The sequence below is a fragment of the Notechis scutatus genome, chromosome 6 (assembly GCF_049901735.1).
Source record: "Notechis scutatus isolate UNSWTSFEM ecotype Mainland chromosome 6, rNotScu1.2, whole genome shotgun sequence".
Classification (NCBI taxonomy): domain Eukaryota; kingdom Metazoa; phylum Chordata; class Lepidosauria; order Squamata; family Elapidae; genus Notechis; species Notechis scutatus.
In genome coordinates, this window is record NC_142014.1 from 37262896 (window position 1) to 37288694 (window position 25799).

General features: G+C 39.0%; 1 protein-coding gene across 10 annotated transcripts in view; it reads left to right on the forward strand.

Annotated features, from left to right (window-relative positions):
* The window catches only part of CNOT2 (CCR4-NOT transcription complex subunit 2), a 74365-nt gene that overhangs the window by 25933 nt on the left and 22633 nt on the right, over positions 1-25799 (forward strand). For 3 of the 10 annotated variants that reach the window (XM_087967975.1, XM_026667728.2, XM_026667729.2), the window contains 3 exons: positions 5179-5246; positions 20740-20862; positions 22497-22563. In XM_087967975.1, coding sequence (XP_087824101.1) covers positions 20752-20862; positions 22497-22563 — 178 coding nt within the window. In that variant the 5' untranslated portion in view covers positions 5179-5246; positions 20740-20751. The remainder of the gene's footprint in view (positions 1-5178; positions 5247-20739; positions 20863-22496; positions 22564-25799) is intronic. The other 7 variants (XM_087967978.1, XM_087967976.1, XM_087967977.1 and 4 more) reach the window with 3 other exon arrangements.

Here is a 25799-nt window from a genome sequence, read left to right on the forward strand (position 1 = left end):
AAACCCAAGAATAAACTAAGGCAGAAGTTTGTCCATCCCAAGGATAAAACACCCAGACACAAACTGAGCAACATGGTATATGCAGTACAATGAAGTGAGATGTGCAGATCTGAAACAAAACAAGCACTTCATAAACATGGCACAACATAGAACAAACCCATTAAGACAAAATTCAGCAGTCCACATTTTGAAAGGAGAGGACCATTGGTTTGAAAGAGGGGTCAAAGAGGCCATCTATGTCAAAATTGAACTGCCCTCTCTCAGCAGAGGCGGATGGATATAACTTAATCTGTCTCCAATCTACAACGCAGTCTTTTTCAGCAGGTCCAAGAAGGATCCACACCCTTTTGCACTACTCAGGTCATCCTGAGGACACAGATAAATTTTCAAGTGGCCTCAGCAACTCTCTCATAAATGATCAGCTCTCTGCAAGGAGTATAAATCCTTCCATTCCTCATGCATCGAGTCAGAGCTAAAGAAGCTTCTTGGATGAGAAGCGAAATGTCTTCAAAAAAAAAACCCAAATCCAATTGCCTCTTGAAAAAGCATATTTGGGACAAACATGACCTGAATGACTAAAAATTTCCATAGAAATTTTTCCATCTAGTATGGAAGTATTTCCAGCTCAGTCCATTTTACTAGATTTTAGCCAGAATATATTTTACAACGCCCAGGTTTTCATAGTCCCCAAACAACAGATCAGGGCCTTTGTTGCATCATTGCGTGGCTTAAGTTGAAAATATATAATTGAGTATCTTTCACCTCATGCTGATGGACCTCTCCAGGCAGCTTCATGTATTTGTGCAGCACAAAAGGTGCCTAACCTTGTAGCATCCAATATTCAAGCTCCTGTGGACCCAACGTTTCTGTTCCCAAATGAAAATAAACCCTCAGGTAGGAAGAATATGATTCTTAAGATAATGCCCATTCCTCCAATCCTCAAAGCTAATCCAGAAGATTATCATTGTTGAAGATGTTCTATCAAGCTGAAGGCTTTGTGGTTGTTGTGGAAATAATTCCTCTCCTTTCTGCTGTAAAAGTTTTCAAAGCCAGTCATATTATTTATATATGACAAATGTAGCTTTGTAATCGTAGCATCTTTTAGAGACAGTTGCAGGTATGCTGTATTCAACAATGAAGGAATCTGTTGTTCTAACCACTACACCACCACAGTTTTAGACCATTTTATTAGTTTGAAGTCATGATAAATTGCTAAGATTTCTATTATACAGATTAGCACAAACTAGTAAATTTTGAAGGGTTTTTGAGTTGGGCTTTTGTAACACAGTTACATGAAGCATCTGTTCTATGGATCCTCTTATATAGTTCCTTTTTTCTCTTCTATTTTTGATATATTCAGATAATAGAATCACACTCATCCTTGTACTTCAGAAGCAAGCTGAGTCTTCTTTCTATCATAAAAAATCCTGGTCTCTTGAATATTGCAAAACAAGTGATGAGATTACTCCAAATATTTTTTGCTGATGCTCATATTTGGTTCTGAAGTAATTATTATTTTATTTAGCATTTTTTTTCAAATTAAGGAATAGATTTTAGAAACACAGCTTAAATTCTAAAACATAAGGATTAACAGAAGGAAAATATTACAAAAGATACAACATTTTCATAATATTTTCTCATTGAATACTTTTTCAGTGCCTGAGTTTTTATTTGTGTTTTTGAATATGACTGTGTTATGGATGAAAAACATAATAGTTGTATTAGATGCAGCCAAGACCTATTTTAAGTCCAGCTTTGGCTTTGTTTCACAGTGGCTAGTCATGTGCTTCTTGTATGCTCAAAAGGAGGAGGTGGAGACATTTCCCCACTATTGTTCCATTGCAATTAATACTTAGAAGTGTAAGATAAGATTGAGGCTGAGTTCTATAAATCTGCACGGTCTTAACCAGTTCTCTTTTTAAAACCAAAGGTCTTCACTACACCTTGTTTTCAACAGATTGGTTATACACTGTGTAAATAGATGGTTTCTTTTTGTTTTCTAAATCTCCTTACAATCAGCTTTGTTGGGTAGCCCTATTCCTAGTCTTTTGAAAATAGAAAAACTTCTCTTTTTACATTCTCTACCCCATATATGATTTTAAACTTCTCTATTATGTCTCCATTTGGTTATTTCCCCCTCAAGGTATAGTCTCAAACATCCTTTCCATCCCAGAAAGAAGTATTTGAAGCCCTGATCATTTAAATTGGCCACTTGTTTCCCCCCCACCCAGCTCTGTTACATCTTTTTCAAAATGTGACCAGAAGAATTAACACAGAACAAACCATGTGTTTATAAAAGAGCATTATAAAATTGGCCATTTTTATTTTCAGTAACATTTTAAATTATCTTAATCATAGAATCCCCCCCAAAAAATAGCAAGTCTGACATATTGATTTACAATAAACTTTGTTTTGTATTTATTTCTTGAGAAAATCAGTATAAATTGGATGAATGTAATTTCTTTCAGAGGAATATAAAAGTTTTATAATCTGTCAGCAAAATCAATTAAATGTCAATTCTAAAATCTTTAAAAATAATATACCTTGTTTGTTTATGTTGCATGAAATTGTTCAGATCACATAGCAACCAGAGATATCTCAGAAAACTTTCCTCGTAAAAACTTATTGCCTTGTCTTAAATATAATTCCATCATGTTTTGATGTCGTAATATTTCTTACCATACTATAACTATATTATATAGTGTTATTTTGTATATCACAATAATTAACAGCAGCATGATTTTCTCTGGAGCTAAAATGACAATAGAAAATGAAAACAATAAAATGCTCCATTCTCCTCCACGATGTTATAAGAGTCCAGGATAGGGAAAAACTCCTCCTCCTACATCATCGAGCTGAGTCTGCCAAGCCTATAAAAGCCAGCCCTGTTGCTAGCCCCCACCTTTCGATTCAGCTCCTTGTCACGAAACAGGACATGTCTCAGCTGCGTAGAGAGAAAGCGAAAGCGAAAGGAGAGATTCCACATGGCTACAGAAGCTCCAGGTGACCCGGTAGAGCCTGGACAACTGCGGAGGGCGGGGATCTGCTCTCCTCCAGCCCTGGAGCTTCGGTGCTGGCTTTTCTGGGATCCAGGGGGCTGTAACATTTCAAGTTTCTTTGCTGACCTCATATTCATGGTCAGTTCCTAAAATTAATAATTCCAAAAACTGATTGGAGACTCATTTAAAAATTTCCTCAAGAATCAATTATTGTATGTGACTTGTTATTTGTATTGGAACAAGATCATTTATTCTACATTGTTTTACAATTTAAGGAAAATGAAACAACTTTTTGAACCTTAATTTTATTATATGGTATCTATGAGTTTATATGCATCATCATCATCATCATCATCATCACTACTACTACTACTACATTTTATCCTATCTTTTTATATATAAAGGTTGTGAACATACCCAATACTCCTGCCTTCTGTTCCCTTACAACAGCTCTGTGGGGTAGGTTGAGCTAAAAGAGAATGACTGGCTCAAAGTCACCTAGCTGGTTTTCATGCCTTTCATGTCTAGTCTCATGGTTTCTAGACCAGACTTTAACTATTGCACCAACAGGCTCCCTGCATTGCTACTTTATTCAATTTTAAAGTATATAGAGATTCTCGATCATCCAGGTCATAGTTGTCCCAAAGGTGTTTTTTTCAGGAGGCAACTGGCATTTTTTTTTGGAAGATGTTTCGCTTCTTATCCAAGAAGCTTCTTCAGCACTGACAGGATAGTGGAGAATGGAATGATTTATATTCCTTGTAGACAGTTGGTCATTTGCATCCTTTTAAAGAATGGGTGTCAAACTCGATTTTGTTGAAGGTTGCATCAGGTTTGTGTTTGACTTTGGATGCTAGGGTGGGCATGGCCAACATGACATCCCTTGTGTTGGGGGCACCTGTGCCAGCAAAAACGGGCTCCCGAGCTCCATTTCTGGTTGTTATGGCCTTCTGCAACCCTCTGTCAGTGAAAACAGAGCTCAGGGGACCACGCGTGGCCCTTGCAAGTTTCATTTTTGGCTGAGACAGCTTCCTGAAACCTCTGCCAGTGAAAATTGAGCTTTGGAGGGGGCCACACACGGCCCGCAGAAGCTCCGTTTTCGGCTGCTATGGCCTCCTGCAACCCTCCGCCAGTGAAAACAGAGCTTGGGAGGGCCACGCACAGCCCTCCCCTTGCAAGCTCCTTTTTTGCTGGCAGTCCTTTGCTATTTCCAGGGCAGCCACATAGGCCAGATCTAAGCATCCAGTGGGCCGGAACTGGCCCACGGGCCTTGAGTTTGCTTTATAAGCTGCATAACAAGCATAGTACAATCTTTAACATTCTTTATAAATGGAGAGTTAAATGGAAAAAATTGAGAAAGTAAATTATCCAGTACAGGTGACTAGACCTATAACAGTGCATTTAGTGATCATTCAAAGTTACAACAGCACAGAACATAGTGCCTTATGACATTTTTCACATTTTATGACCATTGTACCATTCCCATGTTCATGTGATCAAAATTCAGACACTTGGCAACTGACTCATATTTATGACAGTTGCAGCATTCCAGGGTCCATGTTATCACCTTTTGTGACCTTCTGACAACCAAAACCAACACGGAATCTTTGTTATTATCTTAACAACTGCAGTGATTCACAACTTCAAAATTATGGCAAGAAACATTGTAAAATTTTGGTAAAATTCACTTCTAAAATGTCTCTCTCGGCAACAGAAATTTTTGGCTCAATTGAGTTCATATATCAAGGACTACCTGCATTAAATAATATTTTTGCACTTTATGTATTTATAAATTATTTATATTGAGCCAATCAAATCAACAGCAACATGTATAGAGTTATTCCTCAGTGATACTGTAAGATTGGAAAAGTTTTTTAAAAGTGACAATAAGTGCATCCTAAATAACAGATTTAGAAGTCAGAGTTCTTTAAACTAGATTTTAAGAAAAAAGTACAATTAACCTTTGGTGATTAAATTTGAAACAGATTAATAAAGACAAGTGCATAAATAGCATATGTTTTGAAATTGTTCTAGTGTTTTGGGTTGTACTTTCAGAGTTCAATAAAATAAATTGGGCTTGTTGGGTGTTTGATTTCTTTAATAAAATAAAACGTACTGTATTTGATAATGTTGTGAATTCACACAACTTTTCTAATAACTCAATCTACTTCATTTACAGGAAGTGTCCATCAAAGCTTGCTTGCTTCAACAGACAAAAAAATTAATGGGCAAAATTACAGTTTTTAGGTAGGTAGATATTTTCCTAGTGTGTGTTAGGTGATTCTTTTAGCAAGATTTTTAAGTGGTTGATAAGTATTTTTTTTGCTAAACATTTGAAGAAGTTTAGGAATAATAAGATAAATTTGTTATATATTTATTTGTTGTGTTAAATATATGTATGGTTGAAAAAATGAGATCCAAATAGGACTGTAGCTCCTGGAATAGATTTAATCTTAAGGCTATGGTACTAAAAATTAACTCTCTTAAAACTGAATTGGCAATATTTTATTTGCTGCTGTTTACATTCTCAGTAAATCATACATGACAATTAATTGTAATATTTATGATAATTTTAACTCTTACAGCATTATTTGCACGGTATTTTGAAAAGCTTAAACTTTCCCAAATGCCAATTTTTCAAGATAATATTTATTTTAATCTTAACATTTAATTGTCTAGTCATATTCACTAAAATTCAAGGGTTGATGATTCCTTTACTGCAGGGAATTTGATAAATGGTGAAATTGGTATCAACTTTTTTTTAAAAAAAGTCTCCCCTCCCCTATATATTTTGCTCAGCAGAACAGTAGCTTCATATTGCACATCATAGTTGGTCAGGGAAGAGTGACTGGGAATGGAAATTAACATTCTGGTCTTTCAATACTAGTTTTTCTTCTCTAATTGGGAATATAGAAATGGATATTTTCCCCAGGTTAATCATGAGCACACTTTACCCTATTTAACTTGAATTCTTATCTATAACTTCTTCAGAGAGAATTATGTATAAACAGTTTTTCTTCCAAAGCAGTCCAGACTTGACAGCATTTTCCAGAAATATCCTAGCTGCTTACAATAGTTGTATCACACACTTTATGTAGTGCCTTGAAAGAAGTATTGGCTTGGTTGGCAAGTCCAACACTAGAGAAGCTACTTCCAAAGTGATTACCGTATTTGCCGGCGTATAAGACGACTTTTTTGCCCTGAAAAACATGCCTCCAATTGGGGGGGTCGTCTTATATGCCGGGTCGTTTTATACGCCGGCAAATAGTAATTGGGAAGCACTGCGGCTGCCCGCGGCTGAGGCACTTTTGCGCACCGTGGAAACGAATCCCGTGAAGCCGAAAGGAGCAGCCAGCCTTCTCCCAGCTCCCAAGGAAACGAGGCTCGCACTGCCCGAGCTCCGCTGAGGTATCCGGCTGGGGCTGTCAGGAATTGTTACCGCTGGCGCGGCTGGCCAGTCCCGCGTTGCCTCGGGAAGGGAAAGGCAAAACCAGGAGCCGCTGCTGCCATTGCAAAGTGCCGCGCGGCTCTTCCTTTTTGCCTTTCCCTTCCCGAGGCAACGCGGACTGGAGCACTGGAGCGCGCCAGCGGTAACAACTCCTGACAGCCCCAGCCGGATACCTCAGCGGAGCCCGGGCGGTGCGAGCCCGTTTCCTTGGGAGCTGGGAGAAGGCTGGCTGCTCTTTCGGCTTCACGGGATTCGTTTCCACGGTGCACAAAAGTGCCTCAAAAAAAAAAAAAGTGCAAAAGTGGAAGGCGTGCGGAAGAGGGGCGAGTATATAACAAACTATATTTTGAGTGGAAATGTTGGGGGGTCGTCTTATACGCCGGGTCGTCTTATACGCCGGCATATACGGTACTTGTTTTTACTGGATCTTTAATTATTGCCTCAATGGCTTAGCTAATCTGGAGAAATTTGGAGAAAGAAGATCTTGCATCTCTATTGCAGGGGGTGTCAAACTCATGGCCCGGATGCATGACGTGCTGGCCAAGTCCATGCCCGGTTTAGCGAAGGGGAAAAAAGTCACGATATGTCACATGGCGACCCTGTGGCGACATGAGTTTGACACCCCTGCTCTATTGGATAATTCATAATTATCTTGATAAATCTATCTTTGTAACTGTAGATTTGAGGGTTTACCTGGTAACTTACTAATACTTGAGCTGAAGTTTTTCTAGCCATAGCCACCTGGATATTTAATGCAACAGCATCATAGGCCTGAAAGCTGGGGAAGGGAATTATGATAATTCATGTTGGTTCTTTCAACCACTCTGAGTCTTTGATCAGGATAAATATCAATTTGGAATATATGTAATTCGGTTGTGTGCATTTATTACATTATTTGGGCAGCACTAACTTAAAAGCAATGCCTAAAAATAAAGATATTTCCACTATAGAAAGATTATAATGAAAATAATAAAAATTTGAAATAAATAAAACTAGTGTTATTATTGTCACATGGTTTTGACAGCCTTTCTCCACCAGCATATAGGCAGCTTCAGTCTAGATTAATTACAGTTTTCAAATAGTTTTCAAATGCAGATCAATGTCCTGCATATTGCCTAGTCCATCCTCATAATGGTGAGGCTGTGAGTCACAGTTGTCACAAAATGCAAATATTTATTGGGCTGCAAAATTTTTAATTGATAAAGAGTCATTGAGATTGATACAGGATTTTGGGATCAGTGTATTTGAGCTTTTCTGGCCTAATATTTGTTTGAAGTGTTGATAACATGTATGGGCATTCTCACAAAACAATTGCTGTGATGGGATGAAAGTCACATGGTGCCCTTTTACCAGAAAATTAAATAATATTATGCCCCATCATTTCCTTGAATCTTGTTGGATGCTTTTAAAATTCATTTTGGGGGGCAGCAGGTGGTTAGATTCAAGTATAGTACTGGGCCACAGGCCTGTCATTGATGGTTTTTAAAAAAATGCCTCAAGTTTATTTGGAGATCCAGTCCGATTCTTGAAAATAAAAATAAGTATTCTTTGGATTTGTGCTTTGCAGCACCGTAGTTTCCTATTTACTTGAAAAATAAAAGAACATAAATCAAGTAAGTGCAGAGATAGAGATATCTTTGGCATGGTAGCAATTTGTTTGGTTTTCAGGGTCCAGCTGACAGGTTCATTGCTTCTCTCTCTTCCCATAGTTTCTAAGGAATCAGTACCAATTCCAGGACGGTTATTGTAGTGTAGTTCAGGATTTCATTGCCATCATCACTAGTATTTTTTCATTGAACTGATAGGTATTGGTGTATTGATATGTCTTTAATATGGTTGGATAATTTCTACTGATATTTAGGTTTTCAGGGGCTTTTCCTGTTTACAAAAGTTGTTAATCCATTTATATATAATCTGGAAGTAAAAAGATTGCTGAACGCTGTGGCAGCTTTGCTCACTAATACAATTAATAGATTTATTGAAATCTTAATTTTTCTCTACAATGAGGAGAGTTTTTCCATTGAACAGAGTATATATAAGTGCACTTTGGATATTGAAGGAAATGGAAAGATACTCAGAATTGTGGTTTAAAAATCATAAATCCAAGTGAGCAAGAATTATAATTATCTTTTGAGATTAGAGATTACATTGTTTCAGTAACTGAAATGAAGAAATGTTCTCATGAAACTGAGAAAACTAGCAAAGATCAAAGCACTTTGGTTTCCATATTTGATCAAGGAAAAGATTGCTTCATTCTTTCCTTAGCAGGACAGTATTTAATGCATGGATTTAGTGGTATCAGTATTCTTCAAAACACTTGTACTTACTATTTACATGTAAAAGTAATTGGAATTCCTATGTGAGTTTCATACTGTTGAGTAGCTCACATTATAAGCTGAGTACCTTCCTGAAAGTATTACTAATTCTCATCCATGCTGTGACGAGAGTCTAGGAATGGGATACTCCTCCCTCTGATGTCATAGAGCTGAGTCTGCCACTATAAAAAGCCAGCCCTTAGCTGGCCTGCCATCTTTTTGACTCAGCTTCTTGTCTTGGATCTTTGTCTCTGGAAGGAGTAATATTGAGCTAAAAAGAGTTTAGCAACAGTGATTTCTTTTTCAAGGCTTCTTACTGCTCCCAGGCTCCGGTTCGAGCTACAACACAGGAGAGCGGGGATCTGCTCTCCTGCAGCGCCGAGACTTCGGTGCCACCTCGCTGAGGAACTGTGGGCTCAGGGAGTGTCCTACTGAGCCTCCCACACAGTCCCAAAGATCGTCCAAATGAGCTGCTAATCTAGCTGCTTCACAGCTGATTCTGGAGCTCAACCCTGCTGCCTTGCGGCTGTTTCTGGCTATCGCTAATCGCTTGGGGCCTGGTAAGAGCCTAAGGAGCGAAGGAGGGAGTGCAACCATCCCAGGGCTGCCACACGTGGCAGGCGGCCATTTTGAAAGGCGGCCAATTTGTTTCCCTAATTGGGTCTCACAGTTCCCTCAGCTCACCTGGCGCACACTACACACATCACTATCACAGGAGGAGCTCACAGCACCTCTTGTGTTGCTCTGTTTTGTGGAATGGAGAGGGAAGTCATAGACCCCAAGAAGAAGCCCAAGATTTTCAAGCCCCTATGAGGAAGAAACGAAGACAAAGAGGCCATTCTGCCAATAGAGATGCTGCTCCTAAGATCAGAGCCAAGGCCCTGAGCTCCCAAAAAGACTTCCAAATCGGAGCTCAGGCCTGCAAAGAGAAGGCATGCTGCTCTGGAAAAGCAGTTTGCAAAGACATTGGCACAGATGAGAGACCAGATCCAGCAGGCTTCTCATCCATGGGAGGTACAGAGTTACCCAGAGGTTTCTATAAGGGGGGGATGCCCCCAGCTCTCTAACCACCTTTTAGCTTGGTCTCCAGAGAGGGTGAAAGAGCTTTTACCCCAGAATTTGAGCAAATTAGATCCATCCTCTAGACAGGCAGCTTGGGGCCCTGGTCCCTCCTTTCCCATAGGTCAAATAATCCAAGGGAGCCACAGGCCTAGACCTGAGGCAACCTTCACTCTCACTGCTGCAGGCTTGTGTCCAGTGGACCCCCCACAGGGAATAGGCCTCATGACATCAGGGAAATGGTCTCAGTGGCCATAAGGCAGGGCCTGGCTGAGGGGTTTCAACAACTCCTTCGGCCACCAAGACAGTTTCCTAACTTGTCCCAAGCAGTCTCTTCATTCCACAAAGGCCTTCCCAGACAACAGTTCATTTTCCAGCCTACCCAATCAGATTGTGGCAAGGATGAGAGGGATTATACCAACCCTTCTGAACACAGTCGCTCCTCTTATTCTGAGGAGGAGGAAGGTGAGATCAGAAATCCTAATATGTCAGAGGAGGAAGAATTTAGATCTGATCAACCTCCTCCAGCAACGTTTTTTAAACCTTCATTATTTAAACCGCTTCTGCACAAAGCTTTGGTCATGGCCCAGCTAACCCCTGAGGAGGGGCTCCAGAATCACAGGTGGCCTCTTCCAGGCACAGTGACTCTCTGTTCTCCAAGCCAGTGGTTCATACTGAGGTACTCCCTTCTCCATTGATATTCCTTGACTTAGTGAAGGAGCAGTGTAGCCCCCCGGGTCGGGGCCTTGTCCTTCATCACATGACAGGTAATTTTATAACGTGGGCCCGGCCTTGGCCAACGCTCTGCTGGTTTCCTCAGTGGACGCCCCAGTGGTAGTCTTGTTCTCTTCATCAGGCACCCCCACTGAGCCAGAGGATGTGCTTAAGGCAGAGGGCAAAAGGTCTGAGCAAATCCTCAAGCGTACCCACTAGGCAGCGGCTTGGACTATTGGCATCTACAGTGGCTTCGTTTTTCACAAGATCTTCATTGCACTGGCTACACCAACTGTAGGAGAGGCTCCCAGCCACCGATTTCAGGGCACATCAAGATCTCAACAAGATAATTATACTGGCAGAATTGACGGCGGACGCTACATTGAATTCAGCCAAGTTTGCTTCAGGCCAGATGGCTCCTTTGGCTGAGAAATTGGAAGCCCAATTCATGGCGGAAATGGAAGTTGGCGTCTGCCCCATGTGCTGGAGAAAGACTGTTCGGCGATGCCCTAGAGCCATACTTGGTAGAAACCAAGGAAAAGAGGAAGGTCCTCTCATCGGTGGGGAAGAGATTGGAATATCACCCTGGGCCGTTCTATCGATCTTCTTCCTTCAGACCTGAATCCACTGCTCGATTTTCCAGGGACCAGAGGACATTTCCTCCTCGCCCAGATCAATGTCCTGAGGTTTCAGGCAGACGACAACAGGCTCCTGGAAATGGCCCTTTTGAGAGGGAGGAGGTTGTGAATGCCCCATTTCACCTCCCATCGGAGGCCGTTTGGCTTTCTTCACCTCCAGGTGGGAGGAGTCAACATCAGACACCTGGGTGCTTAGGACATGAGGTTGGGCCACCGGTTTGAGTTCCTTTCTCCAACCGCACAATTTTTTGTTTGCTGTCCTACGCCTAGGGATGGCTCCAAATGGGCCCTCATGGAATTGGCCATTCAACATCTTGTCGACATACGAGCCATAGAGCTGGTTCCAATGGATCAATGAGGATTAAGCTTCTACTCTCTTCGTGATCCTGAAAGCCTCGGGTGGGTGGGGGGGTGGCGAGCCATCCTCGACCTTAAGCTCCTAAACAGATTTATCCCATACAGGCATTTTAAGATGCAAACCCTGCATTCCATACTAGAAAGCATTCGGGAGTGTGACCTCCTCTCCACCATTGATCTCACAGAGGCTTACGTCCATATCCCTATCTGGCATCACCGCCAGTTTCCCCGTTTCTGTTACCAGAACGAGTATTTCCAGTACCGGGCTCTTCCCTTCGGTCTTTTGTCCCCCCCCCCAGGGGTTTTCACAAAAATCTTAGCAGCATTGGCAGCTTTGCTTCAAGCTCTATCAGTGAGGGTCCAGTGTTACCTGGACGACATCTTGATCCAGTCGCAGTCAGTCCACTCTGCCCATCACGACCTTCACGTCACATTGCAGTGTTTATGAGACCACGTTTTTTTGATCAACCTCAAGAAAAGCCACCTCTCCCCAATGACCAGGCTGCTTCATCTCGATGCGATCATCGATACATCATGCTGCAAGGTTTTCATCTCACCGGAACGCGGGGAGAGCCTCAACGAGTCCATCCTCTGGATTCGGCGGAAGCACAACGTTTCCTTGTCTCACCTGTCTCAACTCCTGGGGAAGATGATTTCATGCATTGGCACCAGCCACATTTCCATCAGGGTCCATGTCCCACTACAGGTCCTTCAGTCCTTCAGATGGTGGCAATCTCAGGCAGTTTGGCGGGGTCATCCCTTCAAGAAGCCAGACAGGATCCTGCTCACCACAGATGCCAGTCTTCATGGCTGGAGAGCCCATCTGTCCGGCGAGATAGCTCAAGGGAGTTGGTCTCAGATAGACAGGGCATGCCTCATAAATTGGGTAGAACTCAGGGCCATCTTCCTAGCCCTGAAACACTTCTGGAACAGGGTGGTGGGTTGCCACGTTTTGGTCATGACAGACAATGTGGCTACAAAGGCCCATGTCAACAGGCAAGGGGGGGCCAGGTCCAGGGCCTTGATGAGAGAGGCAGAACGCTGGAGAGGTGGGCAGAGAGACACCTTCTATCCATCAGGGCAGACCACATTTTGGGGGTCGACAACATTCAGGCCGACTGGTTGAGTCGGTCCAGAGTCAATCAGTCAGAGTGGAGTCTCCACCCTTCATTGTTTCTGGCTTTGTCCCACAGATTCGGAACTCCAGCAGTAGATCTCTTTGCCACTCCTCAGAATGCTCAGGTAAGCAGATTCTTCATCAGATTTCCAACCCAGGGAGCGGAGGTGACCAACGCACTTTGGAGTATCTGGCCCCCAGGGCTCCTCTACACCTTTCCCCCTCTTCCCATCATTCCGGCCGAAATTTGGAAGTTGTTCAAGGAAAGGGCGGAGCTAATTCTCCTAGCACCCTATTGGGCCAGGAGTCTCTGGTTCGCAGATCTGGTGAATCTGTCTGTAGCCCAGCCATGGAGGATCCCGGCCAACAGGATCTCTCTGCATCAGGGAGCCTTGCTCCACCTGGATCCTCAGTGGTTCCGCTTAGCCGTTTGGTGCTTGAGCGGCAATCTATGAGGAATTCCAACTTCCCTGACAGGTGATTGATACTATACAGGCTTCCCGAAAACCTTCTACCACGCGCATCTATGATGCTACCTGGAAGGTCTTCTATTCCTGGTACACTACATCGGCACTAGACCCCTCTTCGGCTTCTATTGCGAATGTGTTAATCTTTCTTCAAGATGGGCTAGATCAGGGACTTGCACCTAACACTTTTCTACCGTCAGTTCTATCCTGGAAAGATTATGCTTCCTTATCCCATCATCCTTCAGTACGCAGGTTCTTGAGGGGGGGGTGGCTAACCTTCACCCTCCTGTTGTACATAGTTTTCCCACATGGGACCTCCCTAAAGTGTTGCAGGCCCTTACGGGTCCCCCTTTTGAGCTTCTTAGATCAGTGTCTCTCCAATTGATGACCATTAAGGTGGTTTTTCTAGTGGCCATTACATCTGCCAGGAGAGTGTCAGAACTAGCGGCTCTCTCCATCAGACAGGATCTGTGTTTTCCATGAGAACAGGGTGGTTCTAAGGCTAGATCCTATGTTGTTCCTAAAATAAACTCTTGGTTCCACTGGGCTCAGGACATAGTGTTACCAGATTTCTGTCCTACACCACAACACGAGTTGGAGCACAAGTGGCATAAGTTGAATGTAAGGTGGGCCCTCCAGATATACATCAAGCGGACAGCTGCTTTTCGAAAATCCGAGGCCATGTTTGTGTCGTTTCATCCCACTTCCTTGGGAACCAAGATGGCTTCATTGACAATTGATAGGTGGATTAGAACATGCATCTCCAAGGCCTACCAAACTTTGTCCCTGCTGGTTCCCAAGAACATCACAGCCCATTCCACTAGGAGTGCAGCAACTTCTGCCGCCTGGTCTACTCAAGCATCGCTGGAGGAAATCTGCAGAGCAGCTGCCTGGACGTCCCCTTCGCATTATATGGCATTATCGCCTGGATTCCTTCGCTTCGGCTGAGGCCTCTTGGATGGAGCGTGCTTCAGAAGGTGGTACTACAGTCAGAGTGACTGAACCAGATATTGGCCCTCCCGTGGACATGCAGGCGTGGGTATGTCCCATTCCTGGACTCACGTCACAGCATGGATGAGAATGGGCGTTGGTATAATTACCTGAGAATGCTCTTTCTATCTGCACTGCAAGAGAGTCCAGCCCCACCCTTACACATCTGGTCCTGATGAGGGGGGGGAGTGAATCTAATTTCACTGTTTATCTTCCAGAGACACGTTAAGTCTGTCAAGAACCTTTGCCTAAAAGATGGTGTGCCAGCTAAGGGCTGGCTTTTTATAGTGGCAGGCTTTTTATGATGTCAGAGGGAGGAGTCATATCCCATTCCTGGACTCTCCTGCAGCGTAGATAGAAAAGGCGTTCTCAGGTAATTATACCAACTCCCATTTCAGAAGCTGCCTTTAAAGGTATTGATTCTTAGTAATTGGGACAAAAGTGCTTATATTTACTTTTTAATTTTATTTATTTGGAATACCGTAAACCAAATGTTACAAGAATAAAATTCTGTAATATATACAACTAATTAAAAACAATCAAGAAGTAATACAAAGAGACATTTCAAGGGCTAAATCCCAAATGCAAGGGTAAAAAGATAAATTTCATCTAGAATAGAATGTTGCTGTCAAAAAAGGGAAATTCAAGGCCAGAGTAGCAAAACAAAAGAGTGACATATTTCTTCCAACTAGGAGACATAGAAATGTCTACATGAGGTAATAAGAGTTTTTTTAAAAGAGCAGTGCTATATAGTTTCTGAAGATTTTTCTAGAAATAATCTCACAGCTGCATTCTGTATTTCTTGAAATTTTCAAATAATTTTCAAGGACAAACCTAGGTAGAATGTATTACAAGACTCCAAAATGTTACTAAAGATTACTATTGCTGAATGCATTCCAGACAATGTATGTCACCTATATCTTCAGTAATAAATATACATTCAGAAATTTACCTAGTCTGTACACTTATTCTTTCAGAGAGATTGCATCCCTGTTCAAAGACAAAGGCCTTTCAATTTTCCAGGCACATAAACTACAAGTTTACAATGCCTCTACCATTTTAGGATTCAGCTTTATTTTATTGATCACCTAATCATACAACTATTGCCTAGTTTTATCATTTGCAGGGATTATTTGTTATATGTCTACCTCTACTGTAAAAGAGAATCTAATCTGCAGTACATTTGAGAAAATATTGGGAGTATAAAGTTAAAATGTAAGAAATCAAGCCAGTCCAAAGCAACATACAAAAATTGATAGGTTAAGAAATCATTTTCACTGGAAAAAAAACTTTAATTGTAAAGATTAAATTTATAAAAATAAGATGCAGGTAAATCTCAGTTAGTACAGTTAATAAATCCCTTAAAATGGTCACATTGCAATTTGCACTATTCAAAATAATATTTCTATGGAAAATATGGTAATTGGTTCCAGCTTGATGAAAATAAGAAATAAAAAGTTTTAGGTATACTTTTTTTATAATGAATGAATGAATGAATGAATTCTTTATTGGCCAAGGGTGATTAGACACACAAGGAATTTGTCTGGGTGCCTAAGAAATACATTTGTCAAGAATCATAAGATACAACACTTAATATAGTCATAGGGTACAAATAGGCAATCAAATCATACTAGGAAACAGTCAATATAAATCATAAGGATACAAGCAACAAAGTTAGTCATACAGTAGCAAGTGGGAGGAAATGGGTGATAGGAGTGATGAGAAGATTAATAGTGATAGTAATGCAGACTTAGTAAATAGTTGGACAGTGTTGTGGGAATTATTTGTTTAGCAGAGTGATTGTGTTCAGGAAAAAATATATTAAATGAAATTTTACAGTAAAGGATAATACAAATGTACTTACAATTGAAACATATAATTAACAAAGTCTCAGAGTAGTTATAGAAAGCCAAATAAAAATAAATACATTCTACTGTAGTTAGGGCAAAAGAAGACAGGTAGAGGATGAGATGGTTAAATAGTGTCATTGACACAATGAATATGAATTTGAGCAAACTAAGGAAGACAGTGGAGAACAGAGGGGCCTGGTCCATAGGGTTGCAAAGAATCAAAGACAAACTAGCGAATGAACAACAAACCATAGTCAGGCAGTCTAACATCCTTTTTTAGTGTTTCTAACAATACATTCTTGTTCAATTATATCAGATTTTTGCTCTAATATAATAATGAATTTCTTTCTTTAAAAAATTGTTTAGTTTTCCTTTGAAGGAATTTTCTCCAATTTGCACATATGAAGATTAGCAGTGTCCAAAATCCCAAACAAAACTGTGCATGTACTAGCTTCATTAACTGAATTTTTAAATTAAATTTACTTAGTGTTCCCCTCCTCCCCATCTTTAGGGTTGGGTTGTTTTTTTTTTGCTTTATTATTTTAATGTGTAGTAGATTTAATGTTTGTAAACTGTCCAAACTTATCTCTTGACAAGATGGGTGGCACATAAATGAAATCAAGGAGAGAAGGAAAGGAAGTTACCTGGTATAAATTTTCACTATATCAAATATTATTTGAATTTACATTAATTATGACTTGACTTAGGAGCTGAGTATGTAAGCTACCTTAATGTAGCTTAATTATTTCAAGAGAAACAAAATCAAAGTATATAACAAGGAAAATACTTTCTCCCATTCAATAAGGTTATTTCTCCAAAATGATAGTGGTTTCTCATTGTTATCTGTATCAGGTTTGTACCAGATTTGATTTTTTTTAACTTATAGCTCATTTCAGATATTGTACAGACTGCCTAATGGCTACCTTATAAAGCAAATTATCTTTATATATTAAATTACAATTTTGGGACCACTAATTGTATTCTTTATATATTATTCAGGTGTGTAAGATAAAACAGATCAACTTTTTTATATTAAGTGTATTGGATTCACAACCCATAAAATTTCTTAGAAATAGGATACAGGTTTAATTCTATTTGCAGATGCAAGTCTAGTTACTTTTATGGTGAAAATGTATTTTTTCTGCCACTAATTGAAAATATCCATTGTCATATAAGAATCTTGTGCACAGTGTAGATTGTAAAATGATAAATAAATTACAGTACTCAATCAACTCGTACAACTTGATTCAATAATGTCTCTAATATTTCTGACTTCATACCTGATATTAACATAACGTGGCATTCTTTGGATTACTGGTCTCAGCATTCTTAGTGGTTAGATGAAGTGTCAGGCTCTACTGACAACTAAGTCATCTACCTGCTGTCATAAAGTGTTATTGTGTTTTATTGACAAAGATATGAAATGGGCACTGAAGAAGCCAAGGTTGAAGTCCTCAGCCAAAGAAACTGAGTGAGTGTGTGTGAGCTAGTTACTAAGTCTCAACCCAGCCTCTATATAGGAATATGCTGTGGGGAAAAATTGGAGACGTATGATGCCTTGAGTTCTTGAAGGAAGGTGAAATGTAAATCTAATAAACCAGATAGAATGGAAATGGGATTCTGTGTATCAAGGCTGTATATATGGGAGCAGTTGCAGCTTGTTTCTAATTCAAATACCTGAATAAAATGTCATATAACTTTTTCTACCTTGTGTCTAACACTTGGCATTAGTTGTGATAGTTCCCAAATTATAAGCAAGAGGAAAGAGTTATCTGTTACGGAATGTTCTCTCTAGTTTAATATATTCAGGACCGTATTTTGTTGTTCCTGATTTTCATCCCTGCCATTAAAGATTTCTCCTCGTTACTTTGCCCTGTTAGAATAAAGAAGAAGATAATCCCTGTAGTCTGTTAAGCATTTCCTTTTGTAGGCGATAATTACATTTGTGCAGTAGGATGTGGTAATCATAAAGTGAGAACACTAGTTAAATGTATTGGGAGGAGGATGGGATATGGCTTTCTATAAAATGGAAGTTAAAAAACAATGCCTTCAGGACTGGGCACAAAAGGAACTATCCTATTGTAGGCATTGTCTCCATGACTTGGTTTTCTGATTGTGGTAGTACAGATATGCAAATATTAACATGCACCTTCTTGGTAAAATGTTACTATGACTGAGTAAAAATTGGCACACGTATCTCCATTACTCATCAGCAAAGTTGATGTGATAGTTACCTTCAATAGGTTGTTATAAGAACATAAGATGATACAATTATTTATACGTGTTTATATGTGATGTTTGTCTAGTAACTTAGGTTCTCTGAAAAATATATAGTTCTACAATATAAACGCAATATAGACAAGCTGTTAAAAGTAGTAAAAATCTGGCAACCAACCAAATATTAAAGGTAAAATAGCCTACAACTGCATATGATGGTTTTTTTTAAATGCATACAAGGATGAGTAATTTTAAAATCTGTAGTTAAAGAATTAAATTGCTTCTTACTGTAGAATTTGGTTTTGAAAGAAACTTATTGACAGTTCTAAACTGAAGTTCAGAATCATATACCATTATATGCATAAGCTTTGAATTTCCTTGCTCCTCTGTTATGTTCCTCAGCAATTTTTCATAAGGTTTTGCTTCCAGTTTTAATTTAGCTATCGTTTATCATTCATTTTAAAACTGGAACAATGGTTATGTAACTACTGAATCATGAAGTCTGAATTGCTTATCTCCATTATAATTAAAACTAATTTCTAGAGAGGTGAAATGAGTAAATCCGAATTCAAAACCTGAAAGTTTGTACATATGTAAAGACATACAGAAATGCATTACTGGGTTTCGGTTTGTCGGCCATGAGCGGTAGGGATTCGCGAAGCTGCGCGATCCTGCCGCGCTAGCCGTTTTGGGGCTTCGACCCGGACGGGTGCGGAGCAAGGCTGCCCTGCAGGGTAGCTGAAGGTAAGGGGATCCGGAGGAAGGGTTTGGGGGTGTTGCAGACCCCCTCCCTGGCCGGCAGAACCCCTGTTACCAGGACGGTGCAGCGGCGGTCCGTAATGGCCGCCACAAAGAAGTTGACAGCCGGGCAAGTATGCGCAGGAGGAAGAAGAGAAAGTTATTGAAAGTAAAAGTTCTTCTTGGTCGACCCAGGGCTTTGAGATTTATTTAATTTAATTCCTGGAAAAGATGGTTTTCTGATGATTTTTTCCACAAGAGAAAAAAAGCGGCTGTTTTGAGGTGCTGAAGGGAAAGTTTACTCTCCCTCCCGACGGAATTAAGCCGGAAGGGAGAGGATAAAGAAAATATATAAATTTGGATCTTGTTGGAGGAGATGCCTTGAAGACTTGAGGACAGAAATACAATCTTAATAAGGCTTTAAAATATAGACTTGGATTCTTTTTTTTATTTGTTTGATACCACCCCTGGAAGAGGAAGGGGGAATTTTGGCTTGCTTGGATTTATTGAGGATTGTGGATTTTGGGATTGTTTTGCCTTTCTCTCGGAATATTTGGTTGGTGTAAGAAGAAAGAGGAATAAAGAAAAGAAAAGACTTATTTATAATGGCTTTCCTTTTGAAGACCTGAGGGATGAATATGAGCAAACAAAAGCAATCTGCAAAGATGGCATGGAAAAAGCTTTTCTATTTCTAGAAATGGCGCTGGTCAATTACCAACAGACAATGGAACAGATGGAAATGGAAGAAGAACAACAAGGAAGAGACGAAGACGCCATCTTCATTGAATTCCAAAACTTATCTAAGGAAGAAGGAAGGAAGAGAGCAAGGAAAATGAAGGACTTAAGATCTAAAAAACATTTGAGAAAGAGAAAAATATGATGCAAAGTAAATATAATGATAACAAACAAGAGAAAAAGGAATGCAACAGAGAAGGGATCCCAGCAAGGCAGAGGTTAGAAGAAGAAGGGGGTAGGAAGATTTGGTGGGGAAGAAAGAAAGGGGAAAGGCGGAGAAAAGCCTCAAAGCTTTAAAATTGGATGGGAGAAGAGGGATTTTTTTAGAGATAAAGGATGAAATATAATTTTCTGTAAGAAAGATTCTGCTAAGGTACAGAAGATGGTATTGTAACATTTATATTTGAAATAGTAAATTAGAATGCTTTAAGATTTAATAAGAAATTAAAATGTTGAAGTTTTTATTAATGATTGATTCTTAAAATGTAATAAAATATCGAAGGAAAGGAGGATACAATGTATTTAAACATTTTTGGTGGATAGAATGTACCAAGCAGAACCAAATTGGGTATTTGTTATGTTGAATGTTAATTTTACTAATTTAGGGGAGGATAGAAAGGCATCATACTCTGATTAGTGATTTCAGGAGAAATTTTTCTTTTATTATAAGAAGAGATAGAGGGATAAATGAATGGGCAAAAGATACAATTTAATGATTTAATTAAGATGGATTAAATAAGATAGAAATGTGAAGAGTGATATGTGTTATTATTTTAGCCCATGCAAAGAGAGGTAACTGGGGCCAAGGTACTTTACTAAAAGATTTTTTTATGTTTGTTTGTGTTTGTTTGTGTTTTATGAGAATATTGGGGAAATTATTGTAGAAAAACAGGGAAAGATTCAATATGTAATGATTTGTTTGTTGTTGAAACTTTTAATAAAACTTGTTTTAAAAAAAAAAAAAAAGAAATGCATTACTATATATCACACTAAACCTGCATAAATGTATGCAAATATAATCTGTGCTACTTGAATACTTAGGGTTTTTTATTTTATAAATAATGAAAGGAAACAATGCTCTATATTATCATCTAGGTGACAAACAGCATGTTTGGTGCTTCAAGAAAGAAGTTTGTAGAGGGGGTCGACAGTGACTACCACGATGAAAATATGTACTACAGCCAGTCATCGATGTTCCCACATCGATCAGAAAAAGATGTAAGTTTTTTGTGCATATTACATTTAATCTTAAAGTTTAGGCTTAATGAGAGCAGGTTTTGTAATACTATACAGAATTACCATCACCACCCCGACACAATTAGTTTTACTATACAGTGTGGTGGCACAGTAATTAGAATGCATTGTTGCAGGCTGATTCTGCCACTGCCAGGATCCTGACCAGCTCCAGATTGACTCAGCCTTCCATCCTTCAGTAAAATGGCTGGTAAAATGAGAACCCAGATTGTTGGGGGCAATATGCTGACTCTGTAAACTGCTTAGAGGGTGCCATAAAGTGCTATGAAGCGATATATAAATCTAAGTGTTGTTGCTAAGTGCTATAGTTACTGCTCTTACTCTTATAACAGCAGAGCACTCTGTAAAATTGTAAAAGTATAGCAGGGTTGTATAACTTAGGATACTAGGTTCTCAGTTGCTGGATAACTTTTCTCAGTGGCTTTGCATAGATACAAGGAAGAAGGGGAGGGAGTTTTGGATCAAATGCTCTCCAGTGGTGGTCCTACAAATAGAGCTGCAAACAACATCTCGAGTTCCTTTCCTATAATGCCACTGCAAGTAACAATTGCAACAATAGTACAAAATTCAACTAAGATATCTAAAACATCTAAATGTAGCATTTGTATTATTTCTGTGTAAAATTAATGAGTTCGGTTAGCCAAGGATTTTTACAGTCCAGACAGTCCTTGACTTAAGACAACAATTGGGCCCTAAACTTTGTGGCTAAGCTAAATATTTGTCAAGTGAATTTTACCCCATTTTATGACTTTTTTTGTCACAGTTATTAAGTGAATCACAGCTGTTGTTAAATTGGGTTTGTGAAGTGAATCTGGCTTCCCCATTGACTTTGCTTGTCAGAAGATTGTAAAAGGGGATCACATGACTGTGGGACACTGCAACTCATAAATTTTGAGTCAGTTGCCAGGCATCTGAATTTTGATCGAATGAACCACGGAGATGCTGCAATAGTTGTAAGTGTGAAAAATGGTCATTAGTCACTTTTTTAATGCTGTTGTAACCTTGAAAAGTCACTAAATGAACTATTGTAAATCGAGAGCTACCTGTATTAAATTTCCTTAGTTACCTGAACTGATGATTTGAAGCCTGAAGCCAAACTGAAATTATAATTCTCTGAGTGTATATGTAGCTGGCTGGCCATCATTCTTTCTATACTTTGGTCAAGAAAGTGATATTTATAACTGGATACTAGTTGCTTCCTGAATGTCCAGGAAACCCCAAGGATAGAACAAACTGCAGCTTCTTTACAGCAATGGGCATATAATGAACATAATTCCATTAGACACTTTATTTGTATCCTTCCTTTATTATTTTTGCAAATAACTGAAGACAGCAAACATCAAACATTCATTCCTCCTCATGTTTCCCCACAATGACAACCTTTTGAGGTGAGCTGGCTTGAGAGAAAATGAGATCACTCAATTTTTATGGCTACCATGCTCCTTGGTATAACTTAAAAGTCCCTCCTTGTCACATGATATAACACCATAATACCAGTGTTTAAAAAGTTTCAGTGCTTGTCTTTAAAGTGTTTAATATTTTATAACCACTATATTCTATCCTTGACTATTTTTTTTTATGTTTGATTTCCAATTTAGATGCTGGCATCACCATCAACATCAGGTCAGCTGTCTCAGTTTGGGGCAAGTTTATATGGGCAACAAAGTAAGAAATCTATTTTTATAATAGGCCAATGGTTGTATGTATTTGTAAGTTACCTTAAATTAGGTTCATTCAATTTAGACTTTTTTTTCTATTAATATAGTTTTTAAAGGCTGTGCAAAGTATTTAAAAAGAGTCTTTGGAGGTCCCGCACAGCTGCTTTGAAACTGTCTTCGGTTATCTGTATATATGTATGATAGTCAGCTGCTTTGCTTTGTCAGCAGAAGTGTTCTGTGTGTACACATGCAGACAACTGGAAATAAGTTTCAGAGCAGATGCAGAAGTGTTCCAAAAACTGCTACTACTTTTGTGCTTTGAGGACAGATGTTTTGCTCATGGTAGCATGCAAACACCCCTTTTAATTGCTTTGTACATCCTTAATTCAGCATAACTGCATCTTAAAATATACAAACTTTTTTTCTCTTAGTATGCTTGCAAGCAGTTGTTTCAGTTGAGGGCATTCAAAATGAACAATTCATAAATAGCTTTTTTACTTTTAGCACTTTTATGAAATATTCAGTTGCTCATATTAGGTTCTTATCACTTAAGTTACTCAAGAATAGATAGTAATAGTACTGGACTATGTTTTAGACCAGGGGTCACCAACCTTTTAGACCTGAGGGACCACCAAACTCATAATTTTAGATCCCAGGGACCACTAACTGGTCCTGTGGGTGTGGCCTAATTTGTGGGTGTGGCTTGTATGTAAATATTATAAATATTTATATAAATATTGATTTTTTTTTATATAAAAAGGCCAACTTTTACCCAAAATCAGGCAAAGCAGGCAGATTGAGTTGCGCACAGAATCACAGATTCATTCAGAAATCTATCTATCTGCCATTGGCTAGCTCAGTCTGTCACATAAAATATGCTAGCGAGCAAACTCACAAAATTAATTCACAACACACCATGTATGTAAATATTGAATTTTTTATAAAAAACGAGCAACTTTTACCCAAAATCAGGCAAAGCAGGCAGATTGAGTTGCTCACAGAATCATTCAGTGATCTATCTATCTGTCATCGGCTAGCTCAGTCTCTCAAATTTGCTTGCTGTGAGTCTGCGCTGAATTTGCTTGCAAGCAAACCTTCAGTCCTAAGGGAGGTTCGGCTGTATACTTAAAAGCAGAGCCGAAGATCTAAAGACTAGCTAGGAAGCAAGAAATCCAATCATTTCCTGCTTCCTAGCTAATCTAAATGTCCCGGCACAACAGAACAGATGATGGTCAGAAAAAGGAAAAACAGCAATTTAGCAGGCAAGTTTACCGGATAAGGAGTGAGTGGGTGGGGAGGGTTCCCGCGGGCTATGTGGGCGGCGCAGCCTTGTGTTTCTGCGCAACCTGGATTAATTGCCTTGGGGGGGGGGTGAGATTTCTCTGCGACCCACCAACATTTTCTCGCGGCCCACCGGTTGGTGACCGCTGTTTTAGACCTCATCTAACTTGCTATTTCAGTTTATGCCAAATTAGTATTTCACAAAAACTTTAGATATCTTTTATCTGGCAGTAGTTTTTTCCCCCTATAAATAAATAGCAAACTTTTATTAATTACAGAAGGAATATTCGTAAATTATATTTTTGGAAGGACAACATCTTCTTGGATTTTAAATAAAAACCATCAATACCTAGGTTATTTAGTTGGCTCCTTCATTATAATAAAATGAGTCAGAAATGTTTCTAGATATGGGTAAATTTTAAACTGCTCCTAAATTACTTCTGCTTCTATTTAAGAATTTCTGTCTACTTTATTAAGTCTGCAACTATCCTAGATGGCTCTCTAATTGAAGTGTGAGACTGAAGGTTTTCTTCATTAGAGTTGGACATAATCAAATGTCTCTATTTGTATGATTATATTGCAGTTCTTGAGTTGGGTGCTTTAGGAATCCTTACCATTCCAAATGCCAATTAAGTGGCTCCTCAGAATGCTTTGTTTCTCTTGCTCATGTTCATGTGTAGGAGAGCATGGTAGTAGTATGTTTTAGAAATTTGCCTTTTTCTCTCAGACCTGTGAACTGCATGCAAGATTAGCAGAGAATAGAAAATCTGGTCAGAGCATTCAAGGGGAAATTATGATTTGACATATAAAGCGATAGCTCTATGATTTTTTTTTCACCAAAAAATAGTCTTATTTGTAGCAGCTGTCCTAAGCTGTTGGGGAGCTGAACTATTAGATACAGATGAATGAATTTGTCCCTTTAGACAACATTGTTGGCAGTGCTCCCTTCTCATTTAGGGAGATGGTAATATGCATGATGTTTTTCATTATACCAAATGCCTGCCTGCCTGATCATCCCCCACCCCCCATATGTATATATAAAATTTTCAAACAAATCATGTTAGCTTTAGTCCTTCTCACCTCAGCTTTGATAAACATTTCATTTTATTTATCCTTTGTTGTATTGGTATAAATTGTCTATAGTTTTACCTTAAACAGTACTTTATAGTTGACTTAAAATAGAGCATAAAAAGCCATTCTTTTTTTCAATTACATATTCCGCATAAGCCTGTTTTTGAAATATGTTCTTGAAACCCAGTTCTAAATTCTTTGTCCTGTTACAAAAGAATTGCTTATATTAGAATGAGCAACATAGTAGATGTTTCTATTTACTACTGTTCTTAATATTTTCATGTGATCTTCTTTCTGTCTTAAACTCATGGGTGTGCATCCCCCATGGATATAAATAGAGTTCTTTCATATATTTAATACATAAGAAAACTGAAAGAAGGAATATTTTTAAAATATTTTAAGAAAGCAATTTATATATTTCTGTAGCTTTTGATTAATATGAATAGTTTGATTTGTTACATAAATTCAAATGTAGTTTTGGATCACAAATGTATATTGCCTTGTTTATTATTTTTCTGTCTCCAAAAAGCAGACTATATGATACATAAGCTAAAAAATCTCAGATCCCTCCAGGAAATCTTAATTTGGCCTTTGTAAATTAAGATTTTAAAGCATAGCTTGCATCAAAACTAAATCTTTATATTTGTGACCAAAACATAGCACTGTCCTACTCATATTACTCAGGAGACATAGGGGAAGAGGAATTTCACATCTGTTTCTCTTCCTTTCTCTTTGTTTCTTCCCATCTTATAACTCCCGTTGCCTTTCCCCTCTCCAGAAGCTCCCTGAAGAATTATTTTAAGGGGAAAATAGAAAAAAATCCACTATGCCAGCAATATCCATTCCACTTGCAGATGGACACCATTGAATTAATTAATAGTACACAATAAT